This window comes from Atta cephalotes (genome assembly GCF_000143395.1).
Source record: "Atta cephalotes unplaced genomic scaffold scaffold00001, whole genome shotgun sequence".
NCBI lineage: Eukaryota > Metazoa > Arthropoda > Insecta > Hymenoptera > Formicidae > Atta > Atta cephalotes.
The window spans coordinates 14,522,463-14,541,522 of record NW_012130065.1 but is presented as its reverse complement, the minus strand read 5'-3'; the positions used below and the strand labels follow the sequence as shown (position 1 = coordinate 14,541,522).

At 32.5% G+C, this 19,060-nt stretch overlaps 1 protein-coding gene across 1 annotated transcript; it reads left to right on the top strand.

Annotated features, from left to right (window-relative positions):
• The first annotated feature begins 2,769 nt into the window (after positions 1-2,769).
• On the top strand, positions 2,770-19,041 carry LOC105627908 (putative DNA helicase Ino80). Its single transcript, XM_012209184.1, is given in 27 exon segments — positions 2,770-2,903; positions 3,031-3,110; positions 3,182-3,393; positions 3,858-4,031; positions 4,116-4,412; positions 4,497-4,655; positions 4,737-4,906; positions 5,049-5,265; positions 5,424-5,511; positions 5,612-5,903; positions 5,973-6,175; positions 6,256-6,396; positions 6,464-6,585; positions 6,732-7,024; positions 7,107-7,386; positions 7,486-7,638; positions 7,719-7,962; positions 8,233-8,360; positions 8,425-8,475; positions 8,477-8,520; positions 9,336-9,408; positions 11,053-11,211; positions 11,293-11,395; positions 11,807-11,922; positions 12,283-12,468; positions 12,756-13,122; positions 18,581-19,041. Coding segments are annotated over 27 exon segments (4,947 nt in total).
• Positions 19,042-19,060: the final 19 nt, after the last annotated feature.

The window sequence follows — 19,060 nt, the reverse complement described above, 5'->3', positions numbered from 1 at the left end:
ACTTGCGATAAGTGAGCTCTTCTGTAATGTACGAAATCAACGAGATTGAGGATGATACTGAACGGAACTCCGCACGGCGAGGTAGCCTCGTAGCAACAACGGAAACAAAACGGGGTTCACTCGATGGCGCGCAGGGCGTAGCCTCGATGCCAGGCGTATCGTATCGGCGACGGTGCCTCTTCCCCTCTCCCCCTCTCACCAACGACGCAACTCACGCAACGGCCGAGAGAAAGAATTCATTCGGCCTTGGACAGAATACAGAGCTTTTTTGCCGAAACGATGCAGCGTGTACAGCAGAAATGTGTACAGGTATATTCCGTAAAGTAATTCGAAAAAGGATGATACAAAGTATCATCCATCGAACGAGTTACTCTTCCCCCACCCCTATACTCTGTGGGTCATTCGCTTTTACGCGGGATTCAGTCGCTCGGTCGATCGACGTAATTTGACTCGGATAAAATCCGAGGATCTTTACGGGCGCTTCGCGATACTGTTAAAATAACTTGACGACATTTATTGGCGAAATAGGTTACTTTTACAGTTGATGGGAGACACTTCCGGTGCGGGTTCGAGGCTAGGACGCACGCGACGCGCATAAACGGAAGTATACTACTCGCGTAGTAGCGCGATTCGAACTTCCGAATTCTTTGGGATCGTGATTACTCGGCCGAATACGAAGAAGCGTGATTACTTGGGGAGTTCCGTGGAACTCGGCGGAAAAACGGCGCTTCTCTCAAATTATTTTCAGATATTTTGCCGAAATTGCGAACCGCATTGAAAGTAAATGGTGAATAAAGGCAATACGTGTTTTAATAGGCCTGTTCTTTTTGTCTGAACTTTTGTACCAGTTCATTTTTTTTCCTCTTCTTTCTTCCTGGAGAGAAAAGGAAGAAAGTTGAACTGGTGTAAAAGTTTAGCCAAAATGAATAGGCCTAATTATTAGTAGTCGAACTGGTCTCAAATTGTTTATTAATTTTTATAGAAAAATTCCTTAAATGCAATTTTTGTAATTTATTCGTTAGGCGTCCCTTAAGTGGAAATTTACAACGGAACAGCGAGACCAATCACAATCGCAGAAAAGAAAGCAGAATAATGATTGCAGAGTTGTGATTGGTCGTGCTGTTCCATTCCGCTGTAAATTTCTGCTCTTGGGATATCAGCCTTACATCTTTATAAGAATTTTAAAATTTCTACAGAAATACATATATAGATCAACATAATTTTTTTTTTACAGACACTGTACATGTCGAGTTATATGTCCTTTTCATGTTGACATTCAACGCTCATTTTCAGCGTCAAAATAGATCGCGTGATCAAAATTGATGCTTGATACAATGTTTGTCAATTTCTATCACGTGACTTATTTTAACGTTAAAAATGAGCGTCGAGCGTCAGCATGAAAAGACACCTTATCCGTGTTGCTTGAAATGCCAACAAAAACACTTAAAAAGAGATAAACATATTTGGGCATTGAAGACAGAGAAGGTGAAAATGCTGAGTGCAAAAAGTGCAAGCAACGCTAACAGATCTTTTATTACAAAAAAAGCGTGCGTTTAAAGACTGAAAAATAACGCGCGCGATAATTTTATTGCATCGACGAGACGAGATATATCTTTGTATTCGATTATGATAAAGAAAACTTGGCAGAAGAAATTAACGCGTTGTCGATATATCGAAATTGTGTCGCTATCTCTTTTTCAAAAACTCGCCAACGTTTCCCTATCTTTACGATATAAATTTTCTAAAGTCGCGGGTTTTTGGAGCAACGTGAAAATCTTGGATCGCGCGTTTGCATGAGATAAACGTTCGTCGCGGCATATACTAGAAAACGGCTCGAGATTTGGACCGTAATTCGAAATTGTATGTATAACATGCACACAGGTGGATACCGAGAGAAGTATCGAGAAACGAGATCCGTCAGGAGCTGCGCGTACAGACGCTACCAGCGCCACCTACTGAAAACAAAAATGGTAGCGAGCAATATGCCCTATCCCTGCCCCGCTTTAATGGCACGCCAAATGTCTGCGTTCTCTAGGCTTCCTTCTACCATGTATTCCCCTCCGACCGATGTATCTGATCCCGCTGTGAATAGAGGAAATCGCATTCCGGTAGTAGACTTTGTTACGCGTGCGAAATAAGCGGGGCCGTCTTATAACCAAAACATAAGGTGAAAGCAAAAGCCGTTGGCGAGATATTTAGCCGAATTATAACCGCACCAGCTCCCGATACGACGTATCACTCGCCTTATATAATGAAATTAGCCGCGCACGATCCCGCATGCCAGTTCCACGCCCGTAATATGCGTCATCCACTGCTAGAAACACGAGAATCCCCAAAGTACGATAACGGTAGCCCAGCTGAGAAGCATTCTCCGTAGTTTGCTGTTGGGAACATGCACGTTTTCCTTTTTCCGTCCCGGTAGATTATGTCGATATCCCACGTATCCTCGTGTAACACTCGTTTTCATTATTTTCATTACAGCCTGCAAGGCTTTTCAACGTTGCCTTATTGGGTTTTCACAATTTTTGGGAGGGAAAAACTTATATATACTGCTATAACTTGTATGTTTATTACTATATATATTCACTATCTTAGTAAAACGATTAAGTATCATTTTTTGATTTGCAAGATTTATTTTTGTATGTTATTGAAGACTTGTAGAGATTGGTAGTTTATAAGTATAAACAAAATTTTATTTTCTAAATTGCTAAGGTTCTTTTTTATTTATTGTGCATTGTTACAGATTGTCAAGTTTCTCATAGACGGGTAATGTCTGATAGAGCAAACGCGATGAAGCTAGAAGCTGAGATGGCTGCGCCTTTGCATCTGCAGAGACTGGAACGCAGCTTGAATGTACAGCCTTTCTTAAAGCAGATTGATAATCTTTTTCAAGAACAAGCTAGGTATTGATATATTTATTAACTGTTAAATATATTCTTGTTGTCTTTTTAGTTTGTAATACATTAATAGTACATCATAAATTAATACTATGGATACAGTAATTACGAATATTTGGTTTCTATTTTTCAGTGAAGATGACAAGTCTGTCTCATCGGAATCTTCTGATGGTTCAGATGCTTATCTTGATAATGTACCCACACGAAAAGAAGGTATATATCATTGATTTTAATTTTATTAAATCATTTAATTAATATTTTCATAACATAAATTATTTTTTTAGAAGCAAGAATCAATAAGTTAAGACTGTACAATATGTCTAGTGTAGGAGAAGAAAGACGTTGGTTGCAAGATATTCTTTTAAGTGATTCCTCTGATAGTTCTGCATCAGGTTCTGACACAGATAGCCAAATCACGGAAGAAGATTTTCAAGAGATGTTGAAGTTTCACATATTACGAAAAAAATATCAAGGTCGTTTTTATCAGAAACCAGAAGTAAGGACTATGTAATAGTTAAATTTTGTATGTTTAATAATGCAAATAATTCAGGATATTATAAAATATATTTATTATAAAAATTACATCCATAAGCTACATATATTTATTTTTCTTATTTTTTCAAAAAATGTTGCCGTTTGATATTTTTGTATTCTAGGATTCCTCTAATAATTTATAATTTGATATTATAACAATTTCATAACGATATTATTTTTTTTACTATTGGTCTTTATGACCAATGTGCGATCTTCAATTACTTGTTTTTATTTATTTTTATTTGTATTTTATTTTTTATATTATCATGTTTTTGTTAGTATATAGCTATAACTTTGTTACAGGTTGAATTGTTTGCAATATTCTTACTATATTTTAATTTACAATATAAAATTAAGAATTTAGAACTGACTTGGTTTATTAGCCTATTTTTATTTCTTTTATTTATAAAGTATTATTATTTTCAGAATATACAATATCAATATTATAGTGCGGGTTTATTATCCAATTACGATAGATTTTTAGAACATCAAAAGTTAATTGTGGGAAATAAAAAGAAGAAAGAGAAAAAACCAGAAAAAAAAATTATGAAAATCAAGAAGGAAAAAATTAATCGTCACTGCACATCTGAGGAATATCGTGTATGTATTAAATTTTATGTTACATTTATATTGACATACGTTTTATATTTCTTTTTTATGAAATATTATATGATTTATTTTTAGAAAGGGGAATATCTGGAGGGAGAATGGGATAAATCAATTCCCAGAGAAGAAGAGTTAGATGAATCTGAATTGGAAGCTATCATGCGTCATCAACCTCGAGGTAGAGGTAGGAAAAAACATAATACTAAAAGTGTTGAAGTGATGACGATGAGAAGAAGAAAAATATGGGTGATGATGTCTAAAAAGGAACTAGGAAAAGTACAAAGGGCGAAAACCAATAATCATAAGGAAATGCTAATAAGTTGTAAAAAAGTAGCGCAGCATTGTATGAAATATTGGAGGCAAAAAGCCATGCAAGTAAGTATAAATTAATACTTAGGTTAATTCTTATTACTTAAAATTATTATAGTTATACATATTATATATATTTATCTCTTTCAGTCGCAGAGAAATATGAAGGATACTATCTGGAGAGCAAAACGTTTGACAAGAGAAATGCAGACTTACTGGAAACGTTATGACCGAGTCGAACGGGAAACTAGAAGAAGATTAGAGAAAGAAGCTGAAGAACAACGTAAAATGGATGTAGAACTTATTGAAGTAAGAGAATATTAGAATATATAAAAGGATACATTTTCTACTTTTATTTTTTCGAATGTTTTTACATTGCTCTTATTTTAGGCAAAACGTCAGCAAAGAAAATTAAATTTTCTTATTACCCAGACAGAATTATATGCTCATTTTATGTCGCGAAAAATAGATAAAGCGTCAACAGAGGAACAATTAAGAATCTTGAATCAATTAGATGAAGAAAAGAATCCTAGACTTATTGGCATCGATGATTATGATAGGTATTTGAGTTAAATATATAATTTTTTTACATAAATCTTGAAGATAATTATTTTAATGGCTGTTGAATGTGATTAAAAAATCAACCTTAATCATTTAGGATTTTACATTTACAATAAAAGCATATATTTATTAAATGTGTAGTGAAATCATGAAACAAAAAGCAAAGAAAAATGCTACTGAAGCATTTAACAATGAAAAGGCCAGAACCAAACAATTTGATACAGCTGCTGCATCTCAAGAATTACGTCTCAGTGATACGCCTGAGAATTTGGAGCATCCACAACCTTCAATTTTTAAGGGAAATCTGAAAGGTTATCAATTAAAAGGAATGAATTGGTTGGCAAATTTGTATGACCAGGTTTGTGACTCATGCATACACACACCACACACACACACACACACACACACACGCGCGCGCGCGTACATATTGTAACTATGTATGTATATTATATTATTAGGGTCATATAATATTTTTATTACATAAATATAATTTTTTTAATTTGTTAATTGTTTCAGGGTATTAGTGGAATACTAGCTGATGAAATGGGTCTGGGAAAAACTGTACAATCTATAGCATTTTTATGTCACGTTGCCGAGAGATATTGTAAGCATTTATAAAAATTAAATTTAATGATTTCAATATGATATGCATTGTTGAACTTTTGTGAGAAATAACTTGATTAAAAATGTACAATTAATTTTAGCTGTTTGGGGACCATTTTTAATTATATCACCTGCTTCAACATTACATAACTGGCAACAAGAAATGGCAAGATTTGTGCCAGTATTTAAAGTAGTTCCATACTGGGGTAATCCTCAAGAACGTAAAATACTCAGACAATTTTGGGATACTAAGGATTTACACACAAAGGAAGCTTCTTTCCATGTAGTAATAACAAGTTATCAATTAGTAATTACGGATTATAAATATTTTAATAGAATAAAATGGCAATATATGATCTTGGATGAAGCACAAGCTATAAAAAGCACGAGCAGGTGTGTTTTTTTTTATTTATAACAATTGCATAATTTTTTTCTAATTAATATATTTTAATTATTTTACAGCATGAGATGGAAATTGTTATTGGGATTTAGTTGTCGTAATAGATTATTGCTTAGTGGTACGCCTATACAAAATAGCATGGCAGAACTATGGGCGTTATTACATTTTATTATGCCTACATTATTCGATTCGCACGATGAATTTAACGAGTGGTTTTCCAAAGATATTGAAAGTCATGCGGAAAATAAAACAGGAATAGACGAAAGTGGGTAATTTTGAATAAACCATGTCAAACGCGAAGCGATTATTATATTAATTAGAAAATATTTGTAAATTTTGCTACAGAACACTTATCAAGGCTTCATATGATTTTAAAACCTTTTATGTTACGAAGAATAAAAAAGGATGTAGAAAATGAATTATCCGATAAGATTGAAGTAATGGTATATTGTCCACTTACAACTCGTCAAAAGTTACTTTATTCAGGTATCTTGATTTTATTTTTATGATTATTAGATGCTTATAACATTTGGTACATCTATCTTATTCGTAGCGCTGAAGAAAAAAATTCGAATAGAGGATTTGCTGCATTATACAGTGGGCGGAGGGGACACTGCATCCAATGATAAAAACTTTACTTCCAATCTAATGAATCTAGTCATGCAATTCCGAAAGGTACTATTATTATATATGTTTCTATTAAAATTTGTAGTACTATTTATGATTTATATAAAATAAGAAATTTATCATAAATATTATAGTTATCATAATTTCGATATGATCTTACAAATCCAGTTACTACAAGCGAATATTAATTACAGGTCTGCAATCATCCAGAACTCTTTGAACGTAGAGACGCTAAATCGCCGTTTTTTATGAACACTGAATTTTATAATATGCCTGCTTTATTGTATAATGAAGGACTTTTGCATCTAGCATTTCCATCCAAAGATCATCTATTGTATAATAGGTTGTTTATATTTACCGCAGAATATATTCACCGTGCTCTTCACTGCAACGAAGATTCACGCGAAAATACATTTTCATTTAGTAGATTTATTGATCTATCTCCAATGGAAATGAACAAATCGTTTATCGCTGGTACTTTATTTAGGTATGTAAATATCAAGTTAGAAGTATAATTGTTGAGTTTTATTTTAATTTCAATTTTTTAAATTTTAATTTCGTATGTATAGATTATGTTTGATAACGTTTATGGAAAGAAGATTAAGAATGGTGCAATACTGGGAAAATTGGCACGTCGATAACAGATCGAGAACATCTACAAATCAAATGTTTTATTTACCCAAAAAATTTGATGGTTTGTCGACAATGTTGCAAGACATATTCTTTACCAGCAAGATAATCGAAGGCGAAGCTTTCTATACACATACCAATCATACGATACATTCAATGCCAGAAACTGTCGCTCACAGAATACTACGTAGTAGTAAAAAAGCTAATCAGCTATTAAAAGTAATTACATTTTATATTACATAACATATATACACGTAGATTCAAAAATATAATAATATTTATATAATAAAAATAAATTATATATAATTATATCTTTAGTTACAAAGGATATTACCCACTGGTAAAATAGATCAAACGGAAGATTCGAAATTGGCTTTGCTTCCTGAACATCCTCATCACCCACGACAACCTGTAATGCGATATTGCCAACAAACAACGATTCCTGCCTTTGTTTGCGATAATAATCCCAAGGTTGATATAATTTTGCCTAACGTTATATACAGAAACAAAGAATGATAGAAGAATATTTAAGTTATGTTCTTTAATTGCAGGTTCAAGCTAGTCCACGAAAATTATACGTCAGTAATAGTTCCGCAGCATGTGCCTGGAAGAGGCATGAGGAATGTGGTGGTCCATTCGGTCAAAGATTACTTTGGCTCGGTTGTGAACGAGCACTTTCTGAAGAAAAATTGGGTATTCGTGCCAGCCAAACAATGTCTACGTTTTGTTATCAGCCGCAAGGTGGATTATCTGCGTGTGCTCCTATTAATGGATGGTCACATATCATTGTACCAGGTATATTCAAGATAATATTTTTGAGGCTTTAAGATTACTTTCTATACAATAACTTTTCTTTATCTTCTGGTTTATCTTTGTGTCCAGATCCATCATTAGTCTATCTTTTTTGGCGTTTTAATAATGGATTTGGATACGGAGATAACTCGCGAAACATATAGCTTTTGTATTAAGAAGGCTGTACTATCATGAATCAAATATATACTAACGTAGTATATATTTACGATTCTATTAATTAATAGATGTCAAATATAAATTAAATTATTTTAGATAAACAAACGTTAGTGACAGATGCTGGTAAACTTTCTGTATTGGACAGTCTTTTACGGCGTCTGAAAGAACAAGGTCATAGGGTATTGATCTATTCTCAAATGACAAAAATGATTGACTTGCTAGAGGTGCGTTTCACTTACCTACTATTTTCATGTAACTGCTTTATTATGGGAAATTTATTTCTTGTAGGAATATATGTATCATAGAAAACATACATTTATGAGATTAGATGGTTCGTCAAAAAATCTCAGATCGTCGAGACATGGTGGCAGATTTTCAAAAAAGGTGATTACTCTATTTTATTGCAATAATTTTACACATGTATATTTATTATTATTATAATATTGCCAAAGAATTTGATTGACAAAGAATATATTTGAATTTTCCAACAATACAAGTACAGATTATTTAAAATTTTGTTTTAAATTTTTTCATTTAAATTGATCTTAGCATCAGTTATTTATTAATAAAAAATACGTTACTTTTAACAGTTGCGCCATGCTGATTAGATTACGTCTTCCTATAAATGTAACAGTATTCAGTTGCATACTTAAAGCGCGATCCTGAGATCGTATGTTCTGTATAGTTCAGCCGCGCATAACTAATACGCGAATTAATTGCCGAATCGTCTCCATCTTACAGCAGCTGCACGTTCAAATGCGTGATAGTTACAAAACAGAAACTCTTATCTATTAGACTATTATTAGGTAGCGTATGTTTTGATTATTATAATTTCTGTTCCTAAATATCATTTAAATCTTCGAATAATTATATTTTTATGTTATTATTGAGTCAACAAACAAAATGTTAGAATCTCTTTTCTTTTGTATAGTTTATGTTGATTCCTTATTCAATAATAACGCTTACTTATGTACATTATATTTTAATTCTATACACTTGAAAATACATGAAAATAGAAGAGAAGAGGAAATAAAAAGAATGAAAAAATACAATTGAAATCTTGTAATTGTGTGCCAAGGATTTTATCCTAGATATCCTTCGAAAACACACCAAGATCTCAAATTAATTTATATATACATATCTAATGACGTCTTTATTTCTCGGCTTGGTTTAATCTGTAGGATTGTTTTGTGTTTCAGAGCGGACATATTCGTCTTTCTACTCAGTACTAGGGCTGGTGGCTTAGGAATCAATCTCACTGCAGCAGACACGGTTAGTAATTCTCCTTGCTTTATATATTTGCTTACTTATTACTTTCAGTTTCTACTCTCTTTGATTATGAATTCATGAGTAGATCTTTGTTAAATTTGAGATATACAATTAATATTGTTTTTACTACAAATTTCATGCACTATACATAATAAAATATATTTTGTGTATTTTAATTATATACATAATTATATACATTAATTATATATATTTTAATTATGTATGGTTTAATTTCACATTACAGCGTTTAAAATAATTTATAATGGTATTATATATGTATAAGAAAGAAGTGCATAAATAATTTTACATTAAAAAAATATATGTTGTACACGATAAAATATATTTTCTATAGTTTATAAAAAGGAAGAGACATGAAAAAAGTTTGCATTACAGAATATTATTTTCGTGCATAAAGATATCACGAAATAGTCCATAACGTTCGATCTTCTGTCATCGATTTAACAAATCTAACGCGGCATGTTACATGTTTGATTCAATATTGCAATGAATTATAACTGCACGATTGCACATTATAAGCTATTTATAAAGGAGGATATTAAAAAGATGATTTTTGTCCATAAAGGTGTAAGTAAAAGAAAATGTTTTTGTATAGATTTTGACTTCCTGAATACGATAATATTAATAAAAAATTGGGGATCGAAAGAGAATACCTTGAAAATTGAACATATATTTGAACAAATATTTAAATATTCTTACTTACTTTTCAAGGTGTTCCCCACGAACTTTTTAATAATTTTATCATATTCAGGGAGTCAAAATCTATAAAAAATACTATTTCTCTTACTTACATCTTTTTAAAATTTGTCCTTTTTTGGAAGATATTAAAAAAGATTCGATTTTTGTCTAAAAGAATGTAAGTAAAAGAAATAATGTTAGAATGATAAAATTATTAAAAAGTTCATGGCAACTTAGGGAATATCTTGAAAAGTAAGTAAGAATATTGAAATTTGTTCAAATATATCTTATTCATATTCAATTTTCAATATTATCGTATTCAAAAAAATCAAAATCTATAAAAAACGCTATTCCTTTTACTTACATCTTTTGGGCTAAAAATTAGCCTTTTTTTAACCTTCTCTTTTCTTCTTAACTCTGCTATTTGGTATATTTGGGTCTCTTAGACTTAAAATGTAATTAATTTTCTTACTGATATTTTATTTAAAAATTTTTTTCTCTGATATTTGATATAACAGATTTCGTCTGTTAAGGTAAGATCTTTTTTTTATGAATTTTTATTTTTTTAAAGCTTTTAATCATATTGATCTAAATGATATGATTATGTAGTTTTTAAACAAATGAATGATATGATTAGTTTTAAACAAATGAAGAAATAAAGATAATCTTATATATAATATAAAATTAAAATGTGTATATGTATTATTATATGATTATATATTTATGCAAGAAATTTTTTTAATTATTTATATTTATTTTTTACATATTTTATGTATGGTTTAATTACAATGTTTAAAATAATTTATAATGATATTATATATGTATAAGAAAGAAATGCATAAATTGATTTTACGTTGAAAAAATATTGCGTAATTCATACTATTTTACACATTAACAATTATATATTACAGTTTGGACTCTGTAACTGCAATTAACGATGCCTATTTGCAGGTAATATTTTATGATAGTGATTGGAACCCTACTGTAGACCAACAAGCTATGGATCGCGCCCACAGACTGGGGCAGACCAAACAAGTCACGGTCTACCGATTAATATGTAAAGGAACCATCGAAGAACGAATTTTGCAGAGAGCGCGTGAAAAGAGCGAGGTTCGTTTTGTAAATCATTGCGTTTAGATATTAAAGTTAAATAATCAACATGTGCACAGAAAGAAATTGTTTTCAATGCAGATTCAACGTATGGTCATAAGCGGCGGAAATTTCAAGCCCGATACTTTGAAACCTAAAGAAGTCGTGTCACTGCTATTGGATGATGAGGAAATCGAAGCGAAATGTAAGTTAGATATTTTTATTTGATAATTGTGATTTTGTCAAAATAAATATTCATATAAAATTAACCGAAGAACACATATGGCGCTATATTAAGGAATATTTTCCCTTTAAATTGACAAAAAATTCATTAAAATTAAAATTTGTGACGAATTAAAATCTATATCTAAAATTATGATTAAAAAGTCGTTGACTACTTGAGTCGTCCTATCGTATCCGCATGGCAGGACGAGCGTATGCACAAACGCGTCGAAAATGAGCCGAGGAGTGAGACGAGGATGGTCGAGGTGGCCACGATTACATTATGCTCGTTAGCTTATGCTAATGGCCTAATAAGGAATAATAATAAGAAACGAAGTAACGAATACTGCCACATCCTCTACGTATAGTAAGTCCGTACGTTCGTATATTTCAGACAGCCAACGAAGCGAGGAGAGAAAGCAGCAACGGGCGGAGGAGGCTCGCCTCGAGTCGAACTTACAGTACAAGGAGAGGGACCGGAAGAGGAAGTTAACCGCGCTTCCGGTCAAGGTGAGCCCGGCGCCCTTATAGACCGCTATCGATCGCGTCGCAAAGATTCTTTTTAATCTTTTTTCATCATTTTCTTTAACTACTACTTTTTTCCACTTATCTTATTTTTGTTTTAACTTTTTATTTTTTATTTTCTTAATATTTATATCGGTTTACAGTCAAATTTACTAGTATCTTTGATTATTTTATTCAACAATTAATTTCACTTGTCAAGCTCATAATTGCTCGCCAAGTTTGATAATATTAACTCAGAATATGGATCAAATTGAAATTTGTTAATTATACACATTTTGATTAAAATTAAAATTAATTCGGATAACTCATTTGTCTCAATTACATTTTGTAACTTTTATTTTTCAGAACGATGCAAAGAAGCCATGTCACACAGACGCTAATGGCGACAAAAACAACGATACGATTTACGTTAATCTTAATGAGCCTAAACCGGCTACCAATCTGATTCAATCGCAGCACCAAAACAATCATCATCAACAGCTAGAAAATATAGATAATTACAGCACACCGACCAGTCCAGCCAAGTCAGAAGTACGTTTCTATATCGAACAAGATTATAATTGAAAATTTTATATTTTTATTAACATATTTTTATATTTTAATACTTTGATATATTTTATATTTTATTGTGTATTAATAATTATTATTTATTTATTAGTATCAAGTACATATTTAAAACAAAATTAATTTGAAAAAGAATCTTGTGTAATGACAAACATATTTTAAAAGCATTTTCTTGTTTTATGTCATCATCTATATGTAATAACGTTATATGATCCTTGATATTGATACTTTAATACTTTGATTTTTCCTTGCAGGATGAAACGAGCAACGAGGGACTCGTGGTCGATGTAGACGGTCCGGTGACGGTTTCCGGTAATGACCCTCATGGACAGCCTCGAGGCAATCTTCACCAATTTGGAGAATCTCCAGTTAAAATCGCCCGACTTGGACATTTCGCTTTCGGCATGGGTGCGAACGCGCGAATGCGACAATCCGTGCGTGGCGCGAGCAAACGCGGTCGACCGCGAGGTTCTCGTAGGGGTGGGCCAATTGGCGGTAAAGGAAGAGGACTGCTTTTAATGCATCCATCGTCGAAGGTTTCAAATATGGCCAGTGAACCGTCATCGACAGCGATGTCACCAAATGATGGAGGCGGATGCTCTAATGAAGTATTGCGGCACTGTAAGTATTTGTTTTTGAGTAATTGCCTTAAACTTTCTTAATATTTATTAGTAAAAATTTATGAGGATAAATAAATAAATATCGTAAATAATAGAAATGGATATTTTATCAAAACAATATAAGTAAAATTAATTTCAACGCAATAAATATTAATTTTTTAATGATTATAATATATAATAATTTATGATTTATTTGAGACAAATTCTGTTGTTAATGTTTATGTTTTGATTATCTACGCAAGTATACAATTATGTGATTTGTATAAATGTTTACAAATATGGTCACATAATTCAATCTGTCGGTTTTGTTAACGTACATATTATACATCTGTGCAATTATTGCAATCTCTCTTGTTTATCGAGACTAATTGTATAATAGATGAAAATGTTTGTAATGCGCAAAAAGGAAAATAATCATAATTAATATCAATATTATTATTATGACATTGACAATGGATAAAAATAAAAGGATACTGCGAAATGAAAGTGTTCAATCGCGAGAAATGTGACTTTTTTCACGAAAGCAACCATATCAATCGATATTAATCCGGACTGGTTTTTTCGTACGTCTCCTTATCCCCACTCCTCTTTTACACCCTCGATGCTATCTTTCGTCCAAGCACTTGCCCAGGTTCTCAGGGGACTTTGCAGTTCGCGAGAAGAATGCCCGTGGGTCCATCGCGACCCCATCCAGTGCTGAAATTCCCTCGCGAGCACATGTGCACCCACGAGTGTCGAGGGGGTAACAGTTGGCGTTTCTCCACGGAGCACCCTTAGAGACATTCGCCTCTCCCCTTTTTTCGTGACTCATTCGGAGATACGTTTTATAAACGATGAATTCGGGGCTTACACTGAGCTTAGTCCTATGGGGAAAGCTTAGCTGAAACATTTGTTGCACGACGCAAGTGTATTGTGAAATAAGGGTGTCCTAGAAATCTGCCAGTCATCGGAAATACGATTTCAAATAGATCAAGTCATACGAACGATATACAATTCCAGTTATTATTAAAACGTGAAGCATTTAAAACTTTTTTATTTCATAATAACAAGTTGTTATAATATTGGATAGAAACAGTAATTGACATATATGATGATGCTGTTTTTGATACATATTACATTTATCTTACGATAAAATCTTCATTTTATCAGAAGATAAATGTAACCAAAATTGTCATTATATTAAAAGCAATAGAATTTTTCTGAAATGCCTCCTGCTTTTAATGAACTGTATTAATTTTCTCGTATGAAACAAACTCGATAAGAACGTTGAATAAATGTCGTTATGTGCTTGTTGTTTTTGCGCTAATTAGAGAAAGACAGAACAAGAAAGAGAGAGAAAAGAAAGAAAGAGAGAGAAAAGAATACGGTGTGTATGTTCGATAAGACGACCTCACGCAACGCCACGTGGACCGTGGACACGTAGTGAGCAACACATACATGTGAATGTGTGCGCACATTAACACATTCCGTCTCGTGCTACGTATACCTATATACGAAAGGAAAGGGGTCGGTCTCTCTCACTTGTCGTCGACTGGAAGACGAGGCGGACAATAGCAGGTGCGGAGCGAAGGCGACAGCTGCGATCGATGCTCTTCTTAGGTTTTTGGAACTCGCGCGTACTTTTTCTTCTTTTCTTCTCTCTCTCTCTCTCTCTCTCTCTCTCTCTCTCTTCTTTCTCCTTTCTCTTCTTTTTTTTGCCTTTGTCGTCATTTTCTTCGTCTTCTTCGTCTTCTTCGTTACCGCCCTTTTTACGTGTCTTTTCTGTCCCTCCCTGTAGTCGTCCTTTTATCTAGTAAGTTATCTTCTTATCGAGATGCAGTGCGCGCTTGATCCAGCTTAATGTTACAAGCTCTTATCGATATACATTCAACATATTTCCATTGATTATAAGTTATATCTTATTTAACCGATAAATCGATAGCTAATTATGGATTAATAGGAATAAATTTTAGACACACTATAGGAAGAAAATTATTAATCAAATTAATAATCGCCCTTTCGAAAGATGCATTATCGAGAGCTCTAAATTTTGTCGAGATAACATTGTGTAATTAAAAAAACTTACGTTTTACATAAACGCAAAAGATTAAATTAGATTAATCCAGCGCTAAACATTCTTTCATGCAAGTATTCTTTTTTAATATGATAAATTATTTATCTATATTAATTTATTTATATATTGAAGCATGTACCTGTTGTGTGATATTTATTAAGAATTTTTAATTTTTTCAGTCGAATTATTCAATTTGTTAGCTATTATTTTCAAATGCAACTGTAATTTCAGTTGTATTTCAGTTGCATAATCTCGACATCTAATTTCCCTTGTCATATCGCGAAGTCAAATAAAAAAAGATACAATCTATAGGGTACAGAATTACACGAACCCTAAGGGGTTGAATATTGTCGATTCGTGCCGTGCCTTACCGTACCTTACTGTGTCATCTCGTCTGTCAGCTCCGTATCTTCTCGAATATCATATTTTGGTATCGCTATGTGAAAAGCATTCTTCTCGAATATTTTTTCCTATTTTATTTACAATTAAACAGAAGTTACAATTATTAATATTAACATATGAGTCTGAAAAAATTGTAAATTAAAAATGAAATTTATTAATACTTACTTGAAAAAGTTACACATTTGTATAAGAATTTATAGATTTGATTATAGGCGATTTGATGATGGATCTTTGCTTTAAATACCAAAAATAAACGTATGAAACAAAGAGATAAATTAATTCCATAGTTTTTAATTTGCAGATAGATTTAATATTATCCTATATTATAAAATAGTTCAGAGTGCATATAATTAATTATTTCACTTAACTGAATTTAATAGACGGAAAGATTTATAAGGTCTTGTAATCCCATTAAATAATAATTGTCCCGTATTTTAATTTCGAACTTTTTCTTCAAGTCTTTTAGATTAGTTAGATACGAATAGGAGATAAAATATATGATGAAGATGGTTTTATCACACGAAATAATGGTAGAATAGGATGATAGAATAAAATAACGTAGCAGAATAGGATTAGGCAAAGAGAACTTGGTCATTCCGTAAAACATTTCTGGTTCTTTATTTATCTCGAAAGTTTTATCGAGTTCTATCTCGTGCATGCATAACTATAAAGTTATAACATAGTTTACAATTTGGTTTAATTTGGCCATAATGCAAGTTGTATATATTAAATTATGGAAATTTCTATTAAATTACCTTTAGATAGCAAGTTTCATGTATTGGCATGTAATAGCTAATTTTATGAATCTGTTTAATGCAGAGACACTAGTTGGATTTTTATTTTCATCAAAGCTGTTCACGCAACTTTGCAATTTGCCAGTCAAACATTGTTTTACCGAGAGTCGAATTTAATTTTTTAATAATTGTAAAAAATAATATTTCGAGCGATAACTTTTGTTCATACTTTTACAGAATACAACGTAACATAGCATATGTTATATGCATTTTTATATCTGACAATTGAAGCATTGTATTCCGACTTATTTATACGCGACATTTGAAGATTGCCAACTCAGATTCTTACGAAGCGTCTTCGAGTTTTCTTCTCTTCCCAGTCAATACAATTCACGCATGGAATTTTCAAAGTGCATTATCATATCGCCTGCGAGAATCTGCAGCTTTATGGAGACGTGCATTTTCACGTTTTCCTCCATTTTGTTAAGACCTCCTCTTAGACTGTAGTGGCTAAAGAGGAATAGCTCCTCGAGCGATCGGGTACGTGCTTCTGAATGCCGAAGCAGCGAGATAAAGACGAAACGGACAAAATACGAGATATCTACGAGAGGACATTCATTTTCACGTGCATCGCTTCTCTTCGGAAAAATTTCCCGGAATTGCTTCGTATTCGAGAATTCGATCGACTCGATTTGTGAAAAGTACGAGATAGAATCTTTCGTGAGATGCTTTTCAAACGTTTGTTACGTGGTATTTTAACACGTTATATCAAAGAACGCAACAATGACATTCTCTCACGATGCTCAAATAATACGTATTTGGGCATTGTACTTTGCCTGCTTATTTAAAAATCTCAAGAATTGGTAACTCGAGTATTGGATATACGTATTTTGTATTTCTAAGAAAAATGTACTCTTCGTTACTCGTGGGAATTTTTTTCTCGATCTGTTTCCTTGGAAATATTTGTTAATTGTGTAAGATGTACAAACGTATATAATTGATATTTTTTCCCATGGTATTTAACTTATGAGTGATAATTTGTCCGTTTCACTCCTTTGCTAACTAGTTAACACCTCGAGTCTTGAGTGTGTCCTCTCTTTCATTTTTCCACATCGCCAGAATAACCGGTGAATAACCAATTAACTGGTCGAACCAGTCAATATTAAATTCAGTATCATGTCCGTGCATCTGCTTCGCCGTAATCGTAAACATTGCATTTACCTCGAAGTTTAATTATTGCTATTAACATACGTTCTCATTCTCTCTATAAATCTCGAAGCATATCTTTTAAATATAAATTATTTTGTTGTTATTAATTTTGTTGTTATAAATTATTTTGTTTATTGTTGAATAATTTTTGTAATTTTCAAACTTATGACCATTTATTACAAATCTTCAGATTGATAACGAAAAAACACATAATGAAAATTCGTGCAAAATATTAAAATTTATTTTCCAATAAAACGACATTACATTTGATAAAATATACTTAAAGTAAATATACTAAAGTAAATATACTTAAAAAAAAAAAGATTATACGTAAAGTATAATCGAATACTCTCACGGAAAAAAAAACAGCTAAGGTTGCCACGAACAAAATTCATCCATCAATACATTTTTTGATTATAAGATCGATTATGATAACCGTAAGATTAACATATTTTATCGACTACTGTTACAATATGGTTATCATAATGAAATGTATCATTATAACAAGAAGATCCAAATGTATTGATGGGCAAAAATTATCATTATTTCCGGTTGTAGCAACCATAGTATTTACTTCTTTTATTTCAGAATAAAATAAAATTATATTTATCTCGACAACTGTCGTAAAATTTCCGTTTTTTTTTGTTAAGTATAGTTCAATTTTAAATATACGGTTATTGATTACTGAAATACACGGAGAGCTTTCGTTATATTTTATAAATTTATTGATTGCAAATGTTGTTTTTTATTTAAAAAATACATTTTAATTGATAGAATTTCTTGTATGTATTTTTCTCATTTTTGATGTGACAGTCTAAGATGTCTGCAGTGAGTAGACAAATTAATGAATTGGATTTTGATTGAATTTTTAAAGAATTTAAAAAATCTAATAAAATTCACAGACCCACGCGTAGATACAATATGTATATGTATCTAATTTTATTTATCATATCTACGGTAAAAAAAACGGTATTTTGTCGAGCTATATTGAAACGAGTAACTATTGTCGCAACAACAGCGTTATCAATAGAATTTCCTCGAACGTATTTTTTATGTCCTAGGGACGTCTGCGACTTCCGATCCTGTGGACGGGGATGGTCCCAGCACGGTTGGTCCATTAGGTCCAGTTGGCAGTTTGATACCTTTATCGGGACGCAGTGGAGCTGCAGGGATACGTCGTGGCCCTGGTCGGCCCCGATTACGGCCAACTGGGCCTGGACATCAAGGCTATCGCACTCCTGGTCATCATCATAGTAAGAAGGTCCAACGGCCGCTGCCAGTACCCATCAGATCTCATCAAATGGTCGCAGGTGTCAATCAGCAAAAAGCATCTTCATCGTCGCAAAAACGTCCTGGCATGTCGGTGACTGGTACTTCATCTTCGTCGTCATCTTCAGTCGCAGCCGCGAATTCGACACTGTTATCTTCATCATCGTCATCGTCATCATCCTCAATGTCGTTGGCGGAATCACGCCCTTTCGGATTTTACACGCAGCAACAGCCACGCACAGGATCATCGTAGTTTTGCAGAGGAAGAATAG